The sequence below is a fragment of the Acartia tonsa genome, chromosome 3 (assembly GCF_053477335.1).
Source record: "Acartia tonsa isolate MP-2025a chromosome 3, ASM5347733v1, whole genome shotgun sequence".
In the NCBI taxonomy this organism is placed as follows: Eukaryota; Metazoa; Arthropoda; class Copepoda; order Calanoida; family Acartiidae; genus Acartia; species Acartia tonsa.
Genome location: NC_137262.1, coordinates 18202148 through 18226998, shown reverse-complemented (window position 1 = coordinate 18226998; position 24851 = coordinate 18202148). Strand labels below are relative to the sequence as shown.

General features: G+C 36.9%; 1 protein-coding gene across 2 annotated transcripts in view; it reads left to right on the top strand.

The window, feature by feature from the left end:
* Nucleotides 1–21961, top strand: part of LOC145313538 (sodium/potassium-transporting ATPase subunit beta-2-like) — an 88525-nt gene extending 66564 nt beyond the window's left edge. For both annotated transcript variants that reach the window (XM_080152986.1, XM_080152987.1), the window contains 4 exons: nt 2180–2273; nt 6906–6979; nt 16719–16751; nt 21764–21961. In XM_080152986.1, coding sequence (XP_080009112.1) covers nt 2180–2273; nt 6906–6979; nt 16719–16751; nt 21764–21848 — 286 coding nt within the window. In that variant the 3' untranslated portion in view covers nt 21849–21961. The remainder of the gene's footprint in view (nt 1–2179; nt 2274–6905; nt 6980–16718; nt 16752–21763) is intronic.
* Nucleotides 21962–24851: the final 2890 nt, after the last annotated feature.

Here is a 24851-nt window from a genome sequence, read left to right as displayed (position 1 = left end):
TAGTATCATCACACAGGGAGGGAGGGATATTAGATTATCTTACAGCTTAGTATAGTATCATCACACAGGGAGGAAGGGATATTAGATTATCTCACATCTTAGTCTAGTATCATCACACAGGGAGGAAGGGATATTAGATTATCTCACAGCTTAGTCTAGTATCATCACACAGGTAGGAAGGGATATTAGATTATCTTACAGCTTAGTATAGTATCATCACACAGGGAGGGAGGGATATTAGATTATCTCACAGCTTAGTCTAGTATCATCACACAGGGAGGGAGGGATATTATATTATCTTACAGCTTAGTCTAGTATCATCACACAGGGAGGGAGGGATATTAGATTATCTCACAGCTTAGTCTAGTATCATCACACAGGGAGGGAGGGATATTAGATTATCTCACAGCTTAGTCTAGTATCATCACACAGGGAGGGAGGGATATTATATTATCTTACAGCTTAGTCTAGTATCATCACACAAGGAGGGAGGGATATTAGATTATCTCACAGCTTAGTCTAGTATCATCACACAGGGAGGGAGGGATATTAGATTATCTCACATCTTAGTCTAGTATCATCACACAGGGAGGGAGGGATATTAGATTATCTCACAGCTTAGTCTAGTATCATCACACAGGTAGGAAGGGATATTAGATTATCTTACAGCTTAGTATAGTATCATCACACAGGGAGGGAGGGATATTAGATTATCTCACAGCTTAGTCTAGTATCATCACACAGGGAGGGAGGGATATTATATTATCTTACAGCTTAGTCTAGTATCATCACACAGGGAGGGAGGGATATTAGATTATCTCACAGCTTAGTCTAGTATCATCACACAGGGAGGGAGGGATATTAGATTATCTCACAGCTTAGTCTAGTATCATCACACAGGGAGGGAGGGATATTATATTATCTTACAGCTTAGTCTAGTATCATCACACAGGGAGGGAGGGATATTAGATTATCTCACAGCTTAGTCTAGTATCATCACACAGGGAGGGAGGGATATTAGATTATCTCACAGCTTAGTCTAGCATCATCATACAGGGAGGGAGGGATATTAGATTATCTCACAGCTTAGTCTAGTATCATCACACAGGGAGGGAGGGATATTAGATTATCTCACAGCTTAGTCTAGCATCATCACACAGGGAGGGAGGGATATTATATTATCTTACAGCTTAGTCTAGTATCATCACACAGGGAGGGAGGGATATTAGATTATCTCACAGCTTAGTCTAGTATCATCACACAGGGAGGGAGGGATATTAGATTATCTCACAGCTTAGTCTAGTATCATCACACAGGGAGGGAGGGATATTAGATTATCTCACATCTTAGTCTAGTATCATCACACAGAGAGGGAGGGATATTAGATTATTTTATAGATTGAATATTTGTTCTAATGGGTAGTAGTTTAATTTAACAGAATATGTTTTTTTTCGTCAAACACTTTGTTAAAATCAAACTGCTATTAAGAAACTGATGTATACCGACCATAGATTAAAAAATAAAAAGAATGAAAACAAACTTTTCTAATATTTTTAACCTTAGAAAAGATGACAAACTTTGGGGAAAAAGCAAACAAAAGTGATATTTTAATAGGGAGATACAAGACATTTGGTAAACATGGCTGTCTTGTTGTCTATAACAATAAAGCAAAATATAATATGTTTATTTTATAATCATAATTCTTACTTAGGAACTGTCTATACGTCAATGCTTCCGTGTAACTTCAATTAATTGACTTTATTACAGAATTAGTCATATTTTAGTTTTTAAAATAAATTATAGACGAAAAGTGCGTTTTGTGTGTACAGTTACAATTTTGCACTAACAATATTAGAACATCTAAACCTGTTTGCTATAAATTTCTAGGGTTTTATTGATATCCTATTTTATAAAGTATCAAGGATTTTTGTTTGTTTGAAGATCCCAATAACTACCGATCCGATTGCATTATTCTTTTCATGTAAGGTTCACATAGGTTTGTTAGTTTTATACTATTTAAGTTTCAGATTTAAGTCTTGTGTTGGTTTTAAGCAATGTTTAGTGTCACTTTATGTTCCTTACAATAAAAAGTCCCTAGATAGTAGGGGTGTAACCGCTAGTTTCACATAAAATGTTATTACTATCTTCCTCTGTAAATATCAAATTTATTTATTATCAGATGTCCTCAGATGCGAATGGTTTGGGTGTCGTGTGAGGGAGAAACAACGGCTGACACAGAAAATATGGGACCTCTCCACTATGGGCCATGGCAGGTTGGTATTCACTTAGTTACTTGGGTAGCATATGAGGGAAGCAAAGTTCTGTGTTATACCTTTTTAATGAAAAAAAAAACAAATGATACTATAGAAAAAAAGTAAGAGCCATAGCTTAATAGGATAGTATCAGATAAAAAAAAAATAATAATTATCATTATGAATTATAAAAAAACATTCATTATTAATATTGCAATATTATATAAGTTTCCATAAAGTTTTTATTATATTACTTTATAAGCATATGATACAATACCAAAAGTCATCAAAAAATAATAATATTGTTTATAATTTGACTTTACAGTCTTTTTCATAAGTTTTTATTAATTTTCTCTCTTCATTACTTGTACAATATTCTTTATCAAAAATGCATTCCTTTATTTCATGTTTTATCTATCTAATTACTCTGTTTCTTTTATTTTATTTAATTTTGAGTATATTTTGTTAATCAACTTCACCTTATTTAATAAGACTATCAACTTATCTATGACTTCTTCATCTCTTTTCCCTTAGCATCCCAATTTTATTTACCTCTATCCTTCTGTTTATCTCTTCATTTATCATAATCTTTATCTTCTTTTGTTTTTCACGTTTATCTCTTTATCTATATATTTATCTATTTATGCATATATTGCAGATGTCAAGAATATTAACCGATAAAGTTAAACGGTGTTGCTTATATTGTATCAACAAAATGTTTTTTTTTATGAAGTCAGAAATATTATTTCTTGTAATATTTCAGCCTTTTCCAGCTTAATTAAATTCAATTTAGTCCACAATTACTTGAAAACGTAGCAACTCTATAATCGTTACCAGAAAGTCTGTACGTCCATTTATTAATGTTGTCAATATAACACCTCTAGGTTTAACTATAAAACATGCATATGTGATGGGAACAAGATGTCCAGCTGGTCTTTGATGGATAGAAACAATAACCAGTAAACATGTCGACATATTTATAATAAAGATATCAAGAATAGAGTATTTTAATTATGAAAAAGTTTTGCACATGAGAAAACTTTTGTTATTTATACTTTTCTACCAGTTCTATCAGTTCAAAAATTGGAGGTAAAATAGATGTTCTTTGTAATGAATTTCTTTCAGGGACAAAAGACATTCTACTACTATTACTACTGTTATTTTACCATATTTTGTAATAAAGCAAGTTCTTCCAACGAATAATCATTTTCAATTTGTTAAAATTAAATGACAATATATCCAAAAAGAACCTATTTATTTTAAATTGTTTAAAGTTATTTTTTCTTTTTTTCCGTCACAATATATATATACATAAATAAGGTAATCTTTTTTGTGTTGCTTACTGAATGTAGAAAAACCTTTTTCAATTATCGTATAAGTTACACATTCTTCCCTACTAAGAGAATAACAAGGATTTCAATTTACATAGGAACATCATTTAGTCTAAAAGAATAACTTAACCGTACCAAAATAAGACAATATTACAATCTTTGCATTGTATTATAGACAGCTTTCTGCAGATATTAATTTTAAAAAATTAAGATTTCAACTAGTTTTGCTAGTCTCCAGGGGACTGAAGGGCCGGGCTAACAAAACTGGTATTAATTTCATGATTTTTATTTAAACATTCGTGAAAAATTTTCTGTAATACGATGCCACAGAACCGGTTCTAATCCAGCGGATATTAATCGGTTTCGAAGCAAAACTGGAAAAACGTATCTGGCATTTCAACGAAACTTTACTGTCTGATCTATGCTTATGATTCCTTAAAATGTAACATATGTATGAGGATGTTTTTTTGAATTTCGAAAAAATACTCACTTTACCTTAATTGATTACCTTGGAAAATTGCATAAACAAGTTTTGTAATATTGAGGAATGGTTGCGCTACTATAAAAACTATGGAGGGAAGAGAGGGTGAGAGGGCGTGTGTGTTTGCTTATTGGGTGGGGTAATATTTCCCTCACAGAGAATCACAAATAAATAGTTCTGTAACTTTTTAACTTTAGTATTATATTGAATTAAAATCAATATGAAGAATAACATAAATTCCTGATTATTCTTATTTTGAAAGAAATGTAAATTTTTTCATATTATTGACCTTTTCCTTTCTCCGTGATATGCCATGATTGTTTACTGAAGATCCAAATTTCAGATTATTCTTTTCTTTCTTTACTTCCTACAAAAGTGTTAGGGGAAAAAAAGTGGATGATTTACTCATTCATGGGAGAAATGAAGAAAATAATTGTTGTTTTGTAATGGACTGAAAACAGGATTTTTGGCTAAACCATACTTAAAATCTAAGCTAGAAACAGAAATAAAGCATTAGAAGAGAAAAAGAAAGAAAACTATAAAAGGTAAAATAATAATCTGAGATTTAGAAAAAGAATTGATGAGTTAATCAAACACAAATATATCTCTTTTAAAATGTATACAATGAAAAATTCTCATTTCTTCGCGGTTTATTTTAAAGAGTCAAAGTTTAATAATGTGAATTCATCAAGAGTTCGAAACCCTTTCAAAATAATATGATAGTTTAGAATTAAGATTCAAAAGTGGCATATTATGTATTTTTGCCAAAAGTAACAATTAGAAATGCTGTTATTATTGTGAATAAAAAGTTAAAATTTAGTGAACAATACTGACTTAAATGGACGTACAGAGCTGTGATAAACATTACGTTAATTATCATTGGAATTAAAGAAAATTACAAAACAGAAAACTATGTCAATTTTCAAAAGAGAAACAACCCCCTTTAATCAAAATACAAAAGAACACAAAATTGTGTGCCAGTTAATCTCAATGATTCCAGCTGTGTTCCTTATTAATATTGTCATCCTTGTTTATTGATTACCTTAATCCCTCCAAGTATATTTAAACTACTGACCAGGGATACAGGGTTAGGCAAACAAAAGATTATTTAATAAATATTCATTCTTTTCTAGCTTTCCAATTAAAACTGGTAGGAAGCGAACAATTGGCTGTTTATGACACAAGTCCCAAAAGTTTTTAATGTTTTCTTATTTGTTGTCCTAACGACTTTGGGGACTTTTGTTAAATTTTGATTGGTTAGTTCATTGAGTTGAGTCAAATTTTCAACCACTTATTGTAACCTACAGATGGGGTAATGTTGTGGATTATCATTGGGAATGTACATTAATTAATGGGTCATTGTCTTATCCCTTTAGATCCCTGCAATGAGATACTTTTTAAATTAGAACAATAAACATTTAAAATTCCAATGATATCGTGTCGAATATGTGGTATCAGATAAAGGTCGATCATAGCTCATCGACAATGTGACTATAATCTTGTGTTAATATCATAACAGCACAAGGATAAGCTGTACTTGATAATTGAAAAAGAAATTTTACTTTCATTATCCCATCACGGCAGCCCAGTTTATTTAGAGTTTTGATTGTTGAGATTTGGCAAGATTTTGTGTTAGTGATTATTATCAAATCATTAATGTTTCCTAAGAGGAAATTATTTATAGCATGAGCAATCACAGATTCCCTAGAATGTAGGGGGAGTATAGTCTTGAATTTTTCAATAAAACCTTTCTTTAACAACAAATGCAATGTATCTTGTAAAAGCCAAGAGCTTAGAACCACGGTAAGAAGTGCCAGAGCATCATTCGCTTGTAAAGGAATGCGATACTCTGAAGGATAATAGTTTTGGTAACATCTAACTGACAAACAACCTTTTGATTGCACGATCTTTGTCCTAACTGTGCATGTTTAAATAATTCCATATTTAAAATGAAACTCCCTATACCTTGTTTAAACTTTAATATGAAACATAAATAACAGAATAAACGTTACCATCTTCAAATTATGATTTGAGAAAATCAAATGATTATCACAACAGCTTTGTTTTTAATAATCTTTGAGTTTATTAAGTATTTATTTTAAGTTCTCCGTTTTGGGAGAACTTCACGTAGGTCTCTATCTGTCCATCTTTATTTCTATCTTTTCCAGGTTACCATTATCCATATCTAAATCAATACCAGGATCTATCTATCCATATCTTAATCAACAACACTATCTTTCTATCTAGCCATATCTTAAACAACAGCACTATCCATCTACCTATCCATACCTTAATTAACAACACTATCTGTCTATCTATCCATACCTTAATGAACTACACTATCTAGCTATCTATCTATCCATACCTTATTCAACAACAATACTATCTATATCTATATATCTATTTCAGGGATTTCCAGGTTACCATTATCCATACCTTAATCAACAACACTATCTATCTACCCATACTGTAATGAACAACACTATCTATCTATCTATCTATTTTTGGGATTTCCAGGTTACCATATCAACCCTAGCTATCTACCTATCCATACCTAAATCAACAACACTATCTATATATCTATCTATCCATACCTTAATGAACAACACTATCTATCTATCTATCTATCTATTTTAGGGATTTCCAGGTTACCATTATCCATACCTTAATCAACAACACTATCCATCTATCCATACTTTAATCAACAACTCTAGCTAACTACCTATCCATACCTTAATCAACAACTCTAGCTATCTACCTATCCATACCTTAATCCACAACTCTATCTATCTATCCATACCGTAATGAACAACACTAAATATCTATATCTATCTTTTTCAGGGATTTCCAGGTTACCATTATCCATACCTAAATCAACAACACTATCTATCTCCGCTTATTTTTATACAATTCAGGTAAATATATTATTTCTCGGTTTTATAATCAAAGCTTGTTCTATATGCTTAGCTTGGCTGTAAGTAGTCTTCTTAATTTCTTATTTAATTTAATTTTCAAGTCTATTTATGTTTTAGATGTAAATTTGTAATAGCAATTCTTTAAAATAACTAATTGCATCATTTTATTTAATGTTAGGGCAAGTGTGGGTCATATATTTTTATAAAGATATACTTTATAAACAGATTTATAAATAATACCTTCACCAAGAGAGGCAAAAGTGGAATCTTAAATTTCAAAAATCGTATCGGCGTTGAAGATATCTTCACCAAGAGAGGGGAAAGTAGAATCTTACATTTCAAAAATCGTATCGGCGTTGAAGATATCTTCACCAAGAGAGGGGAAAGTAGAATCTTACATTTCAAAAATCGTATCGGCGTTGAAGATATCTTCACCAAGAGAGGGGAAAGTGGAAAGGTAGATTACAGTTTTAGAGGGTCCAAACCATAATCATAGATTATATTTCTGCTTCTATAAAAATGGATTCAACTCCCTTAAATGCCCAGCTTTTCTACATCAACAAAATCCCACTCGTAATTCATTTTCAACAAGTAAGACAAAATTCATATGTAGAGCATTGAGTTATAAAACATTCATAAGCTTGACAAAACACAGTTTAGATAATTAAGTGGATTATATTACATAGTAGATGCGCATTGGTCATGGGAATCATCACACAAAATATTTCAGACATTTATCTTTAATAGCATCAGAATTTTCATATCTACCACAGTGTAATAAACGTACAGACGAACAATTTGTGTCAAAGAATAGATGCATTTTTTTCTCTTTTACGAAGCTTATGGACAGAAAAATTGCGGAACATATAAAGCAATAGAGTAGCTTTAAGATATAACAAGGATGACAACATCCATAAAAGCGAAGCTCTGAAACGATATGACAGACGAACATTAACTTTTGTTGAGTGTCAGAACTGAATATACAAAATATGAAAATATAAGGTTTGACAAAATTATACGTAAATTTGTTGCAAAACTTCTTAAATACAGAATTCTGTTTAAGGATATACTGACATTTTTAATACTTGATTATAGAGATGCTTCGCTCATAATATTGTACCTTATTGTAATAGGAATCAGTAATCAAAAAATCAGATCAATCGGATGATTTTATCACATGAAAAATTTTTATTAATAAAGTAAAAAAATCAACATGTTTAAAATGGACGTACGGACATTCTGGTAACGATTATAGAGTTGCTACGCTTTCTAAATCGTACCTAACTACAGGAATCACCATGCAAAGTTTGAAATCGATAGGACAATTCTAACATACCTAAATTAACGAATGAAAGCTAACTATCTCGGACGGACCGACCCTAATTATAGAAAAGCTTCGCTTTTAAAAATAAACAGACGCATCCTTAAGAATTAAATATTAAATTTGTGGAATGAGTAAATTTTCTTCATGAAACTCTATACTTAAAATGTAAATAAAATATGAGGGTGGTAAATATCAGGAATTTAAAGGGATAAGACAATAGCTGATAAATTGATGTACATCCCAAATGTAAGGCACAAAATTACCCCTTCTTTAGATTACATATAGTGGTTGAAACGTTTGACACTTAACTTAATTAACCAACCAATCAAAATTCACTAAAGTCCCCAAAGTTGTTAATGCAACGAATAAGAAAACGTAATTATTAAACTTTTAGGACTAGTGTAATTAACAGCCCATTGTCCCCTTCCTCCCTGGGTAAATATATTCTTACTGACACATAATAACATATTTAGACTTGTCAAAACGTCATGACTTATGTTATTTTTAGAAGTGTAGCAACTATTAGAGTTTTATATGTTAGTTGATCAGTAATATGTTATTTAACAAGTAACTTTTAATAAACTCGAAAGATTAGCAGTAAGGAATTAATATTATTGGCGTAAAGGTTGTGCACTGATACTTAGTACAGACTAATCATGATTGATTTTTAACCTTATAGTCCTTAATCTAACAAATTGTAGAACGCGTTTTTAAATCTTTGGTTGGAGTATCGTAATTGTCCTTGTTTAAATTAGCTATGAAACAATACAATCACTTTATTCATTTCAATGGAAGGAACATATGTTTAAAAATAAACAAACAAGGGTGACAAAATCTATAAAATATAAATTATAGTGTGGTATCCGCCGAGGATAAATGGCAGACACCGGAGTTCAATTAGATTACGGCAGTGTGACAGACGTGGACACCTTACTATAGAGAAGCTACGCTTCTCTAGCTTTCACTAGATAATGATCAACATCTATTTTCAGTTGTCACTTTATTGAAGGTTTAAAAGATACTGAAGCTATATACAACAAACAATAATAACATGGATAGGAATAAATAATCATAACATAAAAGCATAAATAATACATATACAATGGTCAGTTTGGGCAATAATGATCCCCCATCCCTGAAAAGGGTGGGGGAGAATTAAGAATACAGTTAACCATAATAAACATGACAGATTCAATCATTAATTCTAAGCATAGGGAGGGGGTCACTAGACCCCTTCCCCAGGACTCGGGGGAGGGCCGTTGACCCTCCACCGAACCCCAGATCAGGGGTGCCATAGGCATGGCTCACGGTTGCCGAATACCACAACTCTCCCCTCGGAAGGCTGGGAGGGGGTTTCCCTACCAGACTTCCGACAGTGGTTGAGGCCTTCGGCCCGCTCCTTAGGGCTAAAATATATACAACGATAATGATTCAATGGAATCCTAGTGGTGAGTATCTTCTTAGGGTTGATGGGCTCCCAATGTGGGATAGAAGGCAGAGGCTGGCTTGGGTTGGACACGTTGGTCAGCGCCGGCAGGTATCAGGTTTGCTGGTGGCACAGTTGTTGCTGGAACAGTCAGCAGTGGGGCCTGCTGGTTGTTGTTGGCAGCGGCTGGGGCACTGGCTGTCAGGTTGATCGTCTGAGCAACGGCCTGTCCTCCTGAGGGGCCGCGGGGTCTGCCAGAAGGCGGTCCTGGCCTACCTGGGCGGTCATGCCCGCTGTCAGTGGATTTCATAGACACCATTTCCTCTGCTGCTTCCCTGCCGATGGGAATGGCATCCCAGTCCACTGAAAAGTCCCGGGACTTGGCATGGTTGAGCCTGGCTCTAGCCAGCGCTTTCCTATATAAAGCTGGATGGTACAGGAACACTTGTGATATCGCATTCAGGGCTGCTCGGACTCCTCCTTGTGCTGCTGCCAGGGAGATGATGGTTAGGTCCCCCAGCAGTTTGAGGATCAACAACAGCAAACACAGTATGGCTGCGCCATCTCCCCACTTGTGGATGGCTTGTCTAAATCCAGCCCAGACATCCAGGGCTGCCTCTCCTTCCTCCGCCAGTCGGTCAATGTTGTAGGACACTATCCCATGGTCTCCTGTGGCCGAACAGCTGCCTTGCTGAACGCAGGAGCCATAGGATAGGCCGGTCAGCATGGCACTCTTGTATGCTGGGAACGCCAGCAGTTGTTGCCAGTCGTTCAACTCAGCCTGCGAATACAAGCCACCTGAACTGAAGTCATCTAAGGGTTCTGTCAACAACTGCTTAGGCGTATCCAGCGGGGGTGGCCTCTTCTTGGGAGCGGGGGTTAACTCTATCCAGCCTTCCTCCGCGTGCACAGTCAGGGGGTAGGTGGAGGAGCAGGGAATCTTGGTGGCATGTTCACTGTATACCCGTGTCACAGCGTCTACAAAACCTGTGGGCTCTACTGGCACTTTGTCCCAACACTCCTTGTGTTCGCGGACAACGTACTTGTGACGTTGGCAGGTCAGCTGCAGCAGGATGTCTCCCCTCAGTACCGAGAACGTGCTCCCCTGGACACGAACCGGGTGGGCCAGGTCTAGTTGCTGGAGCTTCCAGCAGTTGGCCGCCACTTCTTCTGCTGCGGTGCTTTTCATGCGCGTTTCCAGGGTAAACCCAATATAACCTGCATGTATCTGTGCTTGAAGGGGAATGTCAACATCCCTGGCCGACACTCTGGGCAGCGCAGCCGCGGCTGGGTCAGCTGCCACGAACAGCGCTGGATGGTTTGTGGCATGGGCCTCGAAGTCGCAGTTCACAATCGAGGTGGGGTTGGTCATGTTGATGAAAAACTGAGCCTGATGGTCAACCAGATATGCATCCATCACCAGGCTGGGCTGGAGGCTGCGGATCAGCCTCAAGGGGCAATCTCTCCCCAGGTGGTCCCACACGTAGGTTGCTTCTCCAGTGATGCAGGACAGCTCAGAATGGGGACACTCTAGGGCCAGATGGTCAGACTGGGACTCCACCCGTCCATCCTCCACCACATAGGTCTCCTCCTTGACCAGCAGCCGTCGCTCCTGGAGCACTAATTCGTTGCGGTATAGCTGGCCCTCAAAGTGGACGTCCTCCCCCTCGCAACCCACCCCCTCGGGGCTGTTGACGAGGGCGCCCACCATGTCGATGGTGAAGAACAGGGGGTGGTTCAGCTGGAACGTCAGTGGCTGGGTCTTGCCTGGCAGCGTGTAGACTCGGTTCCTGGCCAGGTCTCGGCACGCTTCTGGGTCTATCTTGGTTGGCCTCATGAGGGTGGGGACCGAGGTCACCTTGAGGTGACCCCATACCCCACACCTGAATGTCCACTGGGACACGGTGAGCTGACAGCTGTACCCAGTGGTTTCCCTCACCTTGACTTGCTGCAGGACGTGCACTTCATGGCCCAGGGGCACCTCCTGGTGTAGGGGCTCCGTGTTACACATCTTTTCTTTATTGTAAGACGTGACATGGGTGGGGTTGGCACAGTCCCACCCCACCAGGACGTAGCTGGTTGTAGGCCACACGGCTGCCAGCAGGAGGCCCCACAGGACCATCCACCAATGGGAGAGGCTTCCAGGTAACCATCTTCCTCGTACACGCGGCTGGGGATCTTCAGCTCTGGCCACGGCTGCTTCTTGGGACTGGACACGGCTGGGCTGCTCCTGGCTAGATACAACTTTCCATTGAGCGTTATCTGTATGCGGTCGAGGCACCCCGATACCCTCCCCAATGACAGACTGGCAAGCGACTGGCACTTGCCTGGGTGTCGGCTCCCCTAGCCCTAAGTGCTCCCTTCCCTTGTCCAAAGCATGCCCAGTGGCATGGGGCTGAAGTGCATGTGGCACAGGCTCGCCCTTACTCACTGCCCTCCCCTGCCCTAGGAACTCAGGTGCATGTGGCACAGGCAAGTCCTTATTTTCCCAAATTTCAATCTCCCCAGCCTCAGGTGCAGGGGGCACAGGCAAGGCTGGGTGTTTACAATATTTTGGATACAACACATTTAACAAATTCAACTTATCCTGATGTTGAGCAGCTGGGTTCCCTTGGCTGGCAGGGGGCTCTGGATGGCATGTAGCTGGGCTCTCCCTGCAGGCTGGTGGCGCTGGCTGGCATGTAGCTGGGCTCTCCCTGCAGGCTGGTGGCGCTGGCTGGCTGGGGGTGACGGGTGTCACCCCTTCCTCTGGGACCGCTGGCTCGTTCCAGGACTCAGGTCTCTCGGTGGCAGCGACGGTTGTCGCCCCAGACATCAGGTTGGAGGCTGGCTCGTTCCAGGATCCAGGTATCTCGGTGGCGGCGACGGTTGTCGCCCCAGGCACCAGGTGGGAGGCGCTGGATGGCACCCCCCTATCATCCCAGGTGGCGACGCCGGGTGGCGTCCCATACATCGATGCAGAGGTGCTGGCTAGCACCTCCTGCCTCTCGAACATTCGAACTTACTCTGGAGGACCGCAATACTATCCTTAATCGCTTTTAAAGTTTCTGCCGATAATTGGGCATCCTTAAAATTGTCAATTTGCTCAAGAACAGAGATTTTATCACTAAGTTCGGAGAATTGTTTTTTTACCGCATCTATTTCTTTTTTATGGCTAGAGATTGTGTTAAAAACTTCTTCATGTCTTACCTTGGCTTTATTTTTATCGTATTCCTCAAACTTTTTGTCGAAAATCACTTCCATTCTTTCCCAAAATGCGGGAGATGATTGTTCCGGCAACATTTTCAAGCGAGTGAAGCCGTGTGGCTAAGATGGCGGTGATTTCGAGTTCAATTAGCCAATAGGAAGCGAGGAAAAATTGATGACTGCCAATAGCGTGGTTTGTTGTGGACGCTATTTGCTTACTAGCCAATGAGAGAGCGACACTGGTTTGGCCCTCGTGTGGTGTGGCCAAGTTTTAAAAAAGAAATAGATAAAAGTTTTGCGGATTTTTGTTTCACTTAATTAGGCGATTATTCACAAGGATAGTATTAACGGTTTTACACCGGCGATTTTGCCTAGACGGCGGTGTAAAATATGGTGCCAAAACTATATACGAGTTTGCCCATGGCTACCATATCTTCCCAGTACCAACACGCGGAGGGACCACGGGCGTGGGGTAAAGGGGAATTAGTAAAGAGCGGGGGGTGTGCTGTACAGACTAGTACATACACATGGGCTAGAGAGAGAGAGATGTTGTTCGCTCCACGCTCTGAACTAAACCTGGGCCCAGTCAGCTCTACAGTCGGCCGCCGTGTGACCGTCATAGTGGCAACGCGCACACTTGGCAGAACGGTCACGGCGTGGCTGGGTGCGTCTCTCCTCTAGGCTAACTTCCACAGGCGTTGGGCAGTCTCGAGCTTGGTGGCCTCTCCCCTGGCAGCGGTAGCAGCGGCCTGGAACCTTGTCATCTGGAGCGACCTTCCCCATCTGGTGGAGACCCGGAGCCAAGGAGCCAATCTCCATTGGCTCCGACTCGTCATATTGGGGTAACTGGATGCAGGCAGATCCAGTCAGCCCATCGGTCGAGTCCACTAAGCACACACCTTCCTTCAGCTGCTTAGTAACCATGGTCACGGTGAACATGGCCTTACGAGTGTACTCAGGTACACTCGTAATTTCATGGTTCATCATGAGGCGTTTTACATTGGCGTTACGAATTCCACGATTTAATTCGTCCACCAACAACTCAAGATCCTCATGGTTGTAGGCGTCCCTATACAAGGCGCACTTAGTTGAAATGTACGCTTGTATAGGTTCTGTCGAGTGTTGCTTGTAATCCCTAAACGCTTGTTTAAGCGTTTGGGATTCAAAAGCAGGGCGAAATAACAATTCACACTCGGTCTTGACCTGTTCGTAGGTCAAGGCTTGGCCTGCCTCGCCAAACAGATGGGACGCCATTTCCGCCGCTTGCCCTACCAGTGACAGTAGTAGGGCGTTGCGGCGGTTGAGGGAATCATGAGGTGGCACGCGGTAAGCCGCCCATGACATCTCAAGTCTGCGGATATGTGCCGACCAGGATTGCTTGGGCGGCCCTCTAAACTCCGGCAGATTGCTCAGCATCAGCTTGCGGTACTCGGCTGGGGCCGGCTGAGGGTCATCCTGGAGCCATCCTGGGGCTTGGTCACCTCCTGGGGCTTGATGCTGGTCCATTGGGTCAACGGTGAAACGGCGGGCACAAAGTTATACAGTACTAAAATGAATGGTTTGTCACTTGAGGCTTCCTAGCCTAACAGCCAACACTGTTTGTATCACTAGGTTGGGGGTTTAGTTGCAAAGATATAACTTAGCTGTACTTATCACTAGTTAGGTGTTGAGGTTGTAGGGTAGGCTGGTAGAGGTAGATAGATGTTGAGGGTCTGAACTGCTGTCAGGAACTGATTGGGTTTTCCCTTATCACACTAGAGCTAGAAGGAAAGAAACTTGCAATTCTTTATTTGCTAAAAATACCCCTGTTAAATGCTATGGAGTAGCTCCGCTCCGGTGTGAGTGTGTGTGTGTGTGTGTGTGTGTGTGTGCGTGGAATCTCCTGTCCTTGTAACGCGCGTCCGCGCCGTCAAATCCGCGCACACGGGGAAAACGCGCTCTCACCCCTCAACTCGCTCTCTCATTGGTCCGCTTCGTCCGTTGGATTTATGATATTTTCCGCACTCTGTTGCGCTACCCGTGAATGGCGCTCTGTGTGTCCGATCGCTAGCCCCACACTACAGACGGACTTAGTCTAGTGTGGGTAGGAAGGGGGAAGCGCGTGAGGGGACGGGGGTAACTCCGTCCGTTCCCCCTGTGAGGGAGGGGGGTAACTGTGTGCTGGTGTAATAGGGCCTTTTCTTCTTAATCCTAGGCTTATCTATTATATCACCCTGATTGTATTTGCCTTCAATGGAGAGGGGCCCCTCCCTTTCCCTTGGAATAAGGGGTGTATTGTTGTTGTGCTGTGGGCTTGAGATTGTTTTGATTGTATATCAGGGTCTTTATTATGTTACAGCTAGCTTCTATTTTTGTCCTTATCACAATTGCATAACAGATTTGTTTACCAACTCTGTTCTATTTTTAGCTGTTATCACAATACACAATAATCCAAGCCTGTTCTATTCTTAGATTTATCACAACACAACAATTTGTTTGCCAAGCTTTGCTCATAAATCTATTGTTTGGCCATCACACTAGGGTGGTAATCCCTGCAAATGTGATATAATATCTGTTTTCTAGATGGGTGGCTGCGTTGTAGCTTCTCAGGATACTCGGAGTTGACGTAGTTTTTCTCTGTTCTGGTGCACTACACTCGTATGTTAGCTCGCAGCTTGCAGCTATGTGGCATGTTTCAGCCTATCGGCGGCAGGGAATGTCCCGTCCTGCTAGCGCCGCTGATCCAAATCCGGCTGATGGCGGCAGGGAATGGTCCGTCCTGCTAGCGCCACTGGTTCGGATCCTGCTATTTCTTGCAGTAAAGTTGGCCTATTTCCAGCCGTTTACACTTATTTGGCTTGTTTCAGCCGGTCCGCAGGCCTGTTTCAGCCCTTTTGGCGCTCAATTCTCCGTTAGATATCAGCGCTGCTCGCGGTTATTCGTCAAATTTCGCTGTCTCGCTTCCACAACTGCCGGATGCAGAGTTAAACTTGCTGTCCAGGGTGGGTAATTCAGGTTGCTTGCGTCAGTTTGCCAGATTCACTGCTGGGAGTACCTTAGCCTCAGATGCGCGTCTGCTCTACACTTGTGGTTCGCCGTAATCTCACACAGCTGTCACCAAAGTTGTGGTATCCGCCGAGGATAAATGGCAGACACCGGAGTTCAATTAGATTACGGCAGTGTGACAGACGTGGACACCTTACTATAGAGAAGCTACGCTTCTCTAGCTTTCACTAGATAATGATCAACATCTATTTTCAGTTGTCACTTTATTGAAGGTTTAAAAGATACTGAAGCTATATACAACAAACAATAATAACATGGATAGGAATAAATAATCATAACATAAAAGCATAAATAATACATATACAATGGTCAGTTTGGGCAATAATGATCCCCCATCCCTGAAAAGGGTGGGGGAGAATTAAGAATACAGTTAACCATAATAAACATGACAGATTCAATCATTAATTCTAAGCGTAGGGAGGGGGTCACTAGACCCCTTCCCCAGGACTCGGGGGAGGGCCGTTGACCCTCCACCGAACCCCAGATCAGGGGTGCCATAGGCATGGCTCACGGTTGCCGAATACCACAATATCATACAAATTTTTTTGTGAAAAAATCAACTTGTTTCAAATGAACCTACGGATTTTCTGTTAACGATTATAGAGTTGCTACGCTTACTAAATGGTATATAACTATTACAGTAAAATTTTAAATAGATAGAACAATTTTAAAAAGGTTCGCTTTTTTAACCCAAAAAAATGCATAATAAATATAAATGTAATTAAATTTAATATCCTTAACTTTAATTTGTTTTTCAGAGGCATAACTCCTGGTGTCATCATTCAAGTCAGGTAAATTAAACTTTTACATGGACATTATGTTTTATAAATATAATGTAATACTTTTGATAAAGTAGCTGGAAGACAGATAGATTTATGGATACAACATGTTATTGAGTAGCTGATATTCTTGAAATCAGATGGTGCATTGGTGATGTATAGTTGTTACACATTTTCGTTGTTTTTACAATTTGATTTCCAATCATAAGGAAAAAGGATAAGAGGATGAATACTCACCCCTTTTTCATTGTAAAATACTACTTACCCCCTACTAAAATAATTCGTCTGCTATTTGTGTAAACCGCCCACGGCTTTTTGCATCGTAATCATAATCTATTCTATATATAGAAAAAAAAATACAAAAATTTTTTTCTTCTTATTATTATCATTATTCTATAACTTATTAGGTTTTTAAAAAAAATTTAAGAAAATATTTAAAATATAATTTGATTTAGGATCTTAAATAACAAACAGCCAGGGACGGCTTTGGTCTGGTAGAAAAGTTTGTTACGCCTGGCTTAAAAATTGGAGGATTTACCTTTTATGATCAAAATTTTTTTTTTTTTTCAAATTAGCTTAAATGTAATATTTAAATCTAATTAACATGATAAAACTTTTAAATGTTTACTAATAAAAAAATTAATAGTTCAGCTGTAAGCCACCAGGATCGCTAGTTGTCTACTTCAAATTCTTACTTGAAAACTAAGGATAAATATTAAATAAAATATTTCAAAACTGTGTAATAAAAATTAGTGAATAATCTGTAATGCTATCTACGTTTTTTCTAGGATAATACTCGTTTTTACAATATTTTTAACATTTTCAAGTGATGTTATTTAGTCTCAGGGTTTGGCCCTTTAGTGACGAAAATCCAAAACAAGAAAAATACAGACAAAATAAAATTAGATGAACTCTTTGATATTCTAGTTCTACATTCAAAGCTAGATGGCACTGAAAAACTGATTAATATGATTTACAATCAAGTTCTTATATAAATTTGTAAAAACGTTTATTTATTAAGTAATAAAAGTTAGATAGACTGCAATATGAATCTTATAAACTAATAATGTGTGTAATAATTAAAGTCAGTAGCAAAGTTAAGAGAAATTAATAATGATAATTTTTATATTCTTTTATCAGGTTTTATCAGAATTGGTAATATTTCTAAATATTTCTATATCATCCTATAAAAATCAGATGTATGCTTCAAACGGCAACTATAATTGTCTGGAAATTACATTTAATTTTAAAATATTCCCATTTTGAAAAGTGGTGGAATAACACTAAAAATTTAGCGCGGCAATTGCTCAATATAGGCCTCTAGGCCCACTGCCTATTTTATTCCTCCAAATACCTTGATTTCTCTCTTTTATTATTTTCTCTATGTTTCCAATGAATTTTATTTTGAATTAGAAACCACATTTTTGATTCTTTACAATAAACTTGATGTACAACTTGTATTGTATGAAATCTATGCAAATATATTGCGGCCATTTGGCACGTAATGCTGAATTGCAGGTTTGTGGTTCATATTTAAACAATTCTATCAACCCTCCACCTTTATTCTTCTCCTTTATATCCATATTTCAAGCCTTTTCTGTTTTGTAGTTTTTTTTCAACCATTCTATATCACATGATCTGATTTCGTAGTGTTTGCTCTGTTCCTCAATATTCATCTGTCTTTCTATCCAGAGATTTAACGGGATAAGATAATAGCAGATACAGGGTGCGCCACATAAAACCGGACTATTTTTAAACGGCCATAGCGTCAAAACTACTTGACCAATCAGGACGTTTGACCCCACTATAAAAAGCTTAGGTAATGACCTTTAAGCACAAAAAAATCTTTGGACGAAGATTGGCTTGTACTCCAAGCTGGCCGCGCTTATGTTCAACAAGGCAGATTCGAAATGCGCTGGTGGTATAATATATCTCGACTAGGGATCACTAAATCGGACCTCAGCCCATTTGTAGATGAGGTAGAGTTATGCAACTTGCTGGGGATACTGTTAGATACATAAGTAAGACACTAGAAAAGACTAGAGGTCTCTGTCTAAAATGGCTTGGCTGTAATACTACGGCAAAGTGAAACATGGCAGATTTAGAGATGTCAAAAACGTCAAAAATCGTGAAAATTTCTCGATTCTTGACGTTAGAGACCCTCTTTTTAGACTATATATTGCGCTTACAACCCTAGCTGAATCTTCATGCCATTTCCAAAAAGGTATAGAACGTCGTTCTAGCTCAACTGTGGCCCAAATGAGAGCCGCCGTGTTGAAGGGCAGCTTGATAGTTAGGTGAATTTAGATCCTGCGGTTACTCACTTTCCTAAGCAAATGGGGCCTCCCAGCAGCCCGATCTTAATTCCATGAACTTTTGGGCCTGGAGCTACTTTGAAGCATGCACCAATAGACGTGCCCATACCATAAAGACCTCCATAATTGCCACTATCAAGGAGAACTTCGCCAGCTTGAACAGGTACATTTTGACCCGGGCCTCCTGGCGGTTTAGGAGGCGGGTGGAGGCAGTGATTGATCCTGGCGGGGATTTTATTGAATGATCTAATAGTCATATACCTAGTTAGCTTCCCAGTTTTTAAAATTTAATAAAATCTTTAAAATGGACGATTTTATGTTCATTTGTTTACAAATTAGAAAAAGTCCGGTTTTATGTGGCACACCCTGTATATTGATGTACATCCCCAATGTTGATACACAAAATTACCTCCTCTGGTTGAAACGTTTGGACACCCAACTTAATAAACAAACCAATCAAAATTCAATAAAAGTCTCCAGGGTTGTTAAGACAACGAACAAGAAAACGTTATTATAAGACTTTAGGAAATAGTTTAATAAACAGCCCAAAATCTCCTCCCTCCAGTTTTCTAATCGCAGTTTTTTTTATCAAACCTTTCCTAAATTTAGATATCTTCCCTTTTTGCTCTTCTTAGATCCTACTCACTGGAAATATAAGATTTGAGCTCTGTGAATAAATAGACAGCAAGTCGTAAATTTGAATTTGTCAAACACAAATTGGATTACATGCAATATTGAAATAGAAAGGGTGTGATAATATTTTGCAAAAAACTAATCCTATAAAATTTTTTCAATTACTTGTTAATACATAATCCACATTTTGATTACTGCTACTGGAAGGAGTTCCAAGGGGGGGGGGGGGAGTTTATTTTCCAAACAAATATTTGGGCGCCGTAGGAACTTATCGACGCACTGATCTGAGGGCTCTATTAGCAATGTATACATTAACGGAAAAACTCCCCGGTCACAATATCCACGTATTCTATATTCATTTTTTCAGTTTATAATATAGTTATTTCAAATTCCTTAACATATGCATTACCTCTATAATTTAAATGTGAATTACGCATGTAAAAGAATATTTTTAATTATTTTATGGCTAATTTGATGCCACACCATGTAATCCACATTTTACAATTCATATAATTTATGTAAAACATGGGCACTAAACAGATTAGGCCTGCTCATTATTTTTCTTTTTTTCATTTTCATGCAAAAAATTATGGTGATTTTTCTTAAAATGCCTGGTCGATCACATGAACCCTTTACTCTTGTTTTGAAATTAATTGAAATTAAAGGTCCGTGGAATGTTTTCGTGTGTTATTGTTTTACAATAGGATATATTTACTTACTTTCAATTAATAAAATCAGGGGGGAAGTGGTTTCATTGATCGCTAGACACATTCAGGGAAAGTACTAAAAATATCTAGGGCCTAAAGAAGTATGTTTACAGCTTTTGTATCATGATGACCTTTATAGCTTTTTAGCCTTTTGTTTTATAATGAGGTCAATGTAATTTTTTAAGGGTTCATTCTTGAATAAGAAAAACATTTTTACCAAAACTAATATTTTCAAAACAATAAATTTCTAAATATAGTAAAACACAAAAATAGAAAATAATTGACAGATCTAACATAGAAATATAACAATACACTCAAAACAAAAGTGTAATTTACATTTATTGTAACTGCCAAAATCTCCAATGTTTGCAAAAAGTTAAGGCCTAAGATTCTGCAATTTTCTCTACACTTGGTTATAGCTATACAAAATAACTTCCATTTAATTTAAAAACAATAATATATTCAAAACATGTATTTTTACATGATTTGAAACATGCCGAATATCAAATCTACTATAAGTCTTTAGTAGCGAAGTTACTCCATAAGTGATAGTGTCTGTTTGTGGTGCTTCTGTAATTTATTTATATTTTTTGGAGTTGAGATTTTTCTCTACCTTTTTTTAAATTTTCTATTTAAGTTACACACAAAAACATATTTTTGCCAGCTGGGTTAGGTAAAGGAGGGTTGGTTTTTTTTATCATGATAGGATCATAGCAGCTTCAAGCAACAAAGCTGTCTTAAAGTTTGCTATTTTCACCTGAGATTATGAATTAATTATTGTTAGAAGTTAAAGTAACTAATAGGAATCACGGTTTAAATGTACGTACTGTGTTGAATTTAAATTGAATAATATTACCAACAATTGTGCAATGTTGTGGCCAAATATTTGTGCACAAATTCAATAGAACCAACTATTTTTTACAGCAAATAAATTTGTGCATTCATTGTGATTTCTCTTGTCTTGGAGTTGCAACTTTTCAAACAGCGGAAATTGAATTATCAACTCAATAATACTTTTAACTCAATACTTTTTTTAATTTAAAGAAACTTATCAGTTTATTTTTATCACCGAAAAATATTATTATTTATTTTCAGTGGCAAATCTATTCTATAACTAATAATCTTGCAGTTCCTAAATATTAAACTCAATATAAAGTCCGTTCGCTTTGACTTTTTATAACGGTCTATAAATAATAGAATCTATTTCATCGTACCATAGACAGCTTTATGCGGATAGTAGGAAAATTTTAGGATTTATTTTAGTTAATTTTCTTTTTTCTTTTTTCATGAGCAAGCTTCTATTAATACATAATTATATTTATTAATTTAGCTTCTTGTTAAATATGTAAGTAAGACCTATAATTTTCAGGTGTAAGTTGTGGGCGAAGAACATCTCGCACGACCCAAGGAACCCGCGGAAAGGTGGCATCCATTTTGAAATACTAATGGACTAATCCGAAACTTTCTGGTTGTGAAGACGACTTTCCAAATGGTTGTTGTTATTGCTAACATCAGTACAATTCTGACTCTCACAGTGTTCTGAAAACTACTTTATTAAAATCTTCAATTTAACAATTTCTTCTTGAAAAAATAATGCAATTAAAATTTGAATTGATAGAAAATATATTTTATCATCAATTATAGATTAAATATTTTGTCGAATCTTGTATATGGTTATAATGTTTATGTTACTGATAAAATTTATGTAATTTGTGCTTATGTATATCATCACATATGTAAATTAGAAATCATCTTAATCATTTATGGTGAATTTGTACTTCCAATTCTCACTTAATTGTGCCATAAAAAGCAAAGCACAAAATTTTATTTTGTTAATTGAAAAAGTGATTACTTTAAAATTCCAATAAAGCTTTTTAAAAATATATCTGAAGAAAGCGTGCTATACATTTTAAAACTAAAGCAATAAGAAGCAATAATATAATAAAAAAACTGTTAAAAGAAATTAAATTTATGAATAATTGTATTTTGTTAAACGTTTTCTTTTTTTGTTTATTAATGTTTATGTTAAATTGTGATTAAATTGTTTTGTGGTTTAAGAGTCTTATTTTTTAGAGCTTAGCTTCTGTCATCAACCCATTAAAAAACTATTTCTAAAAATCATAAAAAAGCATTTAATGTAAGACACTTTTTGCATCTGCAAGGCGAACAAAAAAAAGGATTGCTTGATGACAGCTGCCGAGCCCTATATTTTTTCTTATGTTCTCTACTGTATTTCTTTGCCTATTTTAGCTGCTCTATAACTTAAACTTGTGTCTGAAAAAAGAATTACAAAGTTGATTAAACATTTTATTTGATTGGAGAGTTTATGTTTTATTTGAAGACAAATAAGTTAAAAAAAAAACACAGGTAAGTTTGATTATGACCCAAGGTGTCGTTCTTTTTTTCTTTGCTTTTTTCGTGAGAAGTCACATTACTGATCAAGCTTTACAACATATAACTTGTTAGAAATATTACATCCTAAAAACGACATATTGCTGCGCTACTTGTTCATATTGTACCCCTTGTTTGTTAACCATAAAAAAAAATATGTTTTCCAGTTGTTCATTTAGTTTAGAATTACTTGTGATACAACATACAATAAAGATACTTTAGTTTTTCAAACTTTTTATGCCATAGTTACAAAATAAAAGTAAGTAAAATATTTGTTATTGAATGATAGTTATAGAAAGACCTAAAGTCCCTTTTTGGGGGCAGCTATTAGTAGCTGCGTTTTTTGCGGCTTGGTGCTATACTGAAAAACAAATTTTATTTATAATCAGACTGCAAAATATAGACTGCAATTTAAGTTTTTTTTGTAAATCGAATACCTTCTTTAGGCATGCTTTCGGCTGCGGATGCCAATAGTCATAAAATATTGCATCAGAACGCAAATGGTTAAAAAGTAAAAAAAAATGGTTGCTTTATATACATTGATTTTACACGAACATACGTACAGACAAATATAATTGTACAGGGGCATTGCTACGCATAATAGAAGCATTAAATAGACAAACGATGTTAAAACAATAGTTAAAATGGAACATACTGAAAGAGAAGAAAAAGACATATTAATAGACTCGAATAAGACTTAATTTCAAGGTCTCGGTACAAACGGTTGTGAAAACGTCTTCATGTAATTCTTGCAATAAATTGTTAATTATTATGAATTAAAATTTACTGTATTAGTTCTGGTCATAATGACAGTGCAATAATCAGGAATTGTAGCTGTTGTAATAAGTGTTTTTAATAGTCAGAAAAGTTTAAGTTTAAGTTTCTGTATATAAAAGCTATTTAAAAAATGAAAATCTTAGATTTTTCAGGATATAATTGGGGAAGCTTTTTTATGGTGCTTATAAAAAATGACATCTTACTGGCCTATCATTTGTCAATTAAAATGTATACTGGCTTGTTATTGGTAATTTAGTCTGTGTATTGGCCTATCATTGGTCAACTTTATTGTATGACGTAATTTTTTTTATAGGCTCTAAAAACATCTTGATAATTGGGCACTTATTTTCAAGCCTGTAAGAAAAAATCTTGGAAGAAGCTGAGGAAATGATCATTGAATTTTATATGACACTCCCTCTCTTCCTCAAACTTTCCATAGTTATTTTACTTATCAAGATACAGGGATAACTTCTCTGAAAAATAAATCAATTTCAAAAGAAATTATATGAGTAAATAGAATAAAGTATAGGTATACAATTTTAATTGTTGGGCGTAATTTGGTCATATTGCCAATATATTTAAAAACAAAAAAGTATTGGAAAAAGTTGTACATGTCAAAGTGAATGAAGTTGTTTAAATATTCGATCATATGATGCTGTGTAATAATTATTTTAACCAACAGACCATAAAAGAAGACAATTAAAGAGAAGCTTTGCCAGATTTTTTTATGAAACATATCCCTGAAAACGTGATTAAAGTTGTTTGTGAAACTATTAAATATAATGATGCTATGTGATGATTTTACAAACATAATAATTGTCATCTTTGAGAAAACAAGGAAAAAATTCTTCAAGGTTAGGTAACACATACAACGCCTAAAAACGTGTGGCTATTTATCAATTAAGGTCTGCCTGTACATCACTCAACTATACTATCCTTCTTGCTGACTGGCAACTTTTTAAAAATCATTTGAATTAAATGATCTGTGTAACGACAAACCTGTAAAATGATATTAGTTTGTTAGTGCTGCTCTACTTTTGAACAAAATGTCGTTTCTTAAAATTGAATCCAATATACAAAGTTCCCTTTTGATCGTATATTAATGAGCGATAACTCTAAACAAGTCCGTTTTAGAGTCGCTTTTCTCCATAAGGAGAAAAAACAACATTTATGGAATAATACACGGCAGCGATGTTGAAAAGAGACTATCCAAGGAAAAACACACAGCTCAATTTGTAGGAATATATTTCGATTAAATCACATCTAATCCTTGTCAACCTGCACAAAAT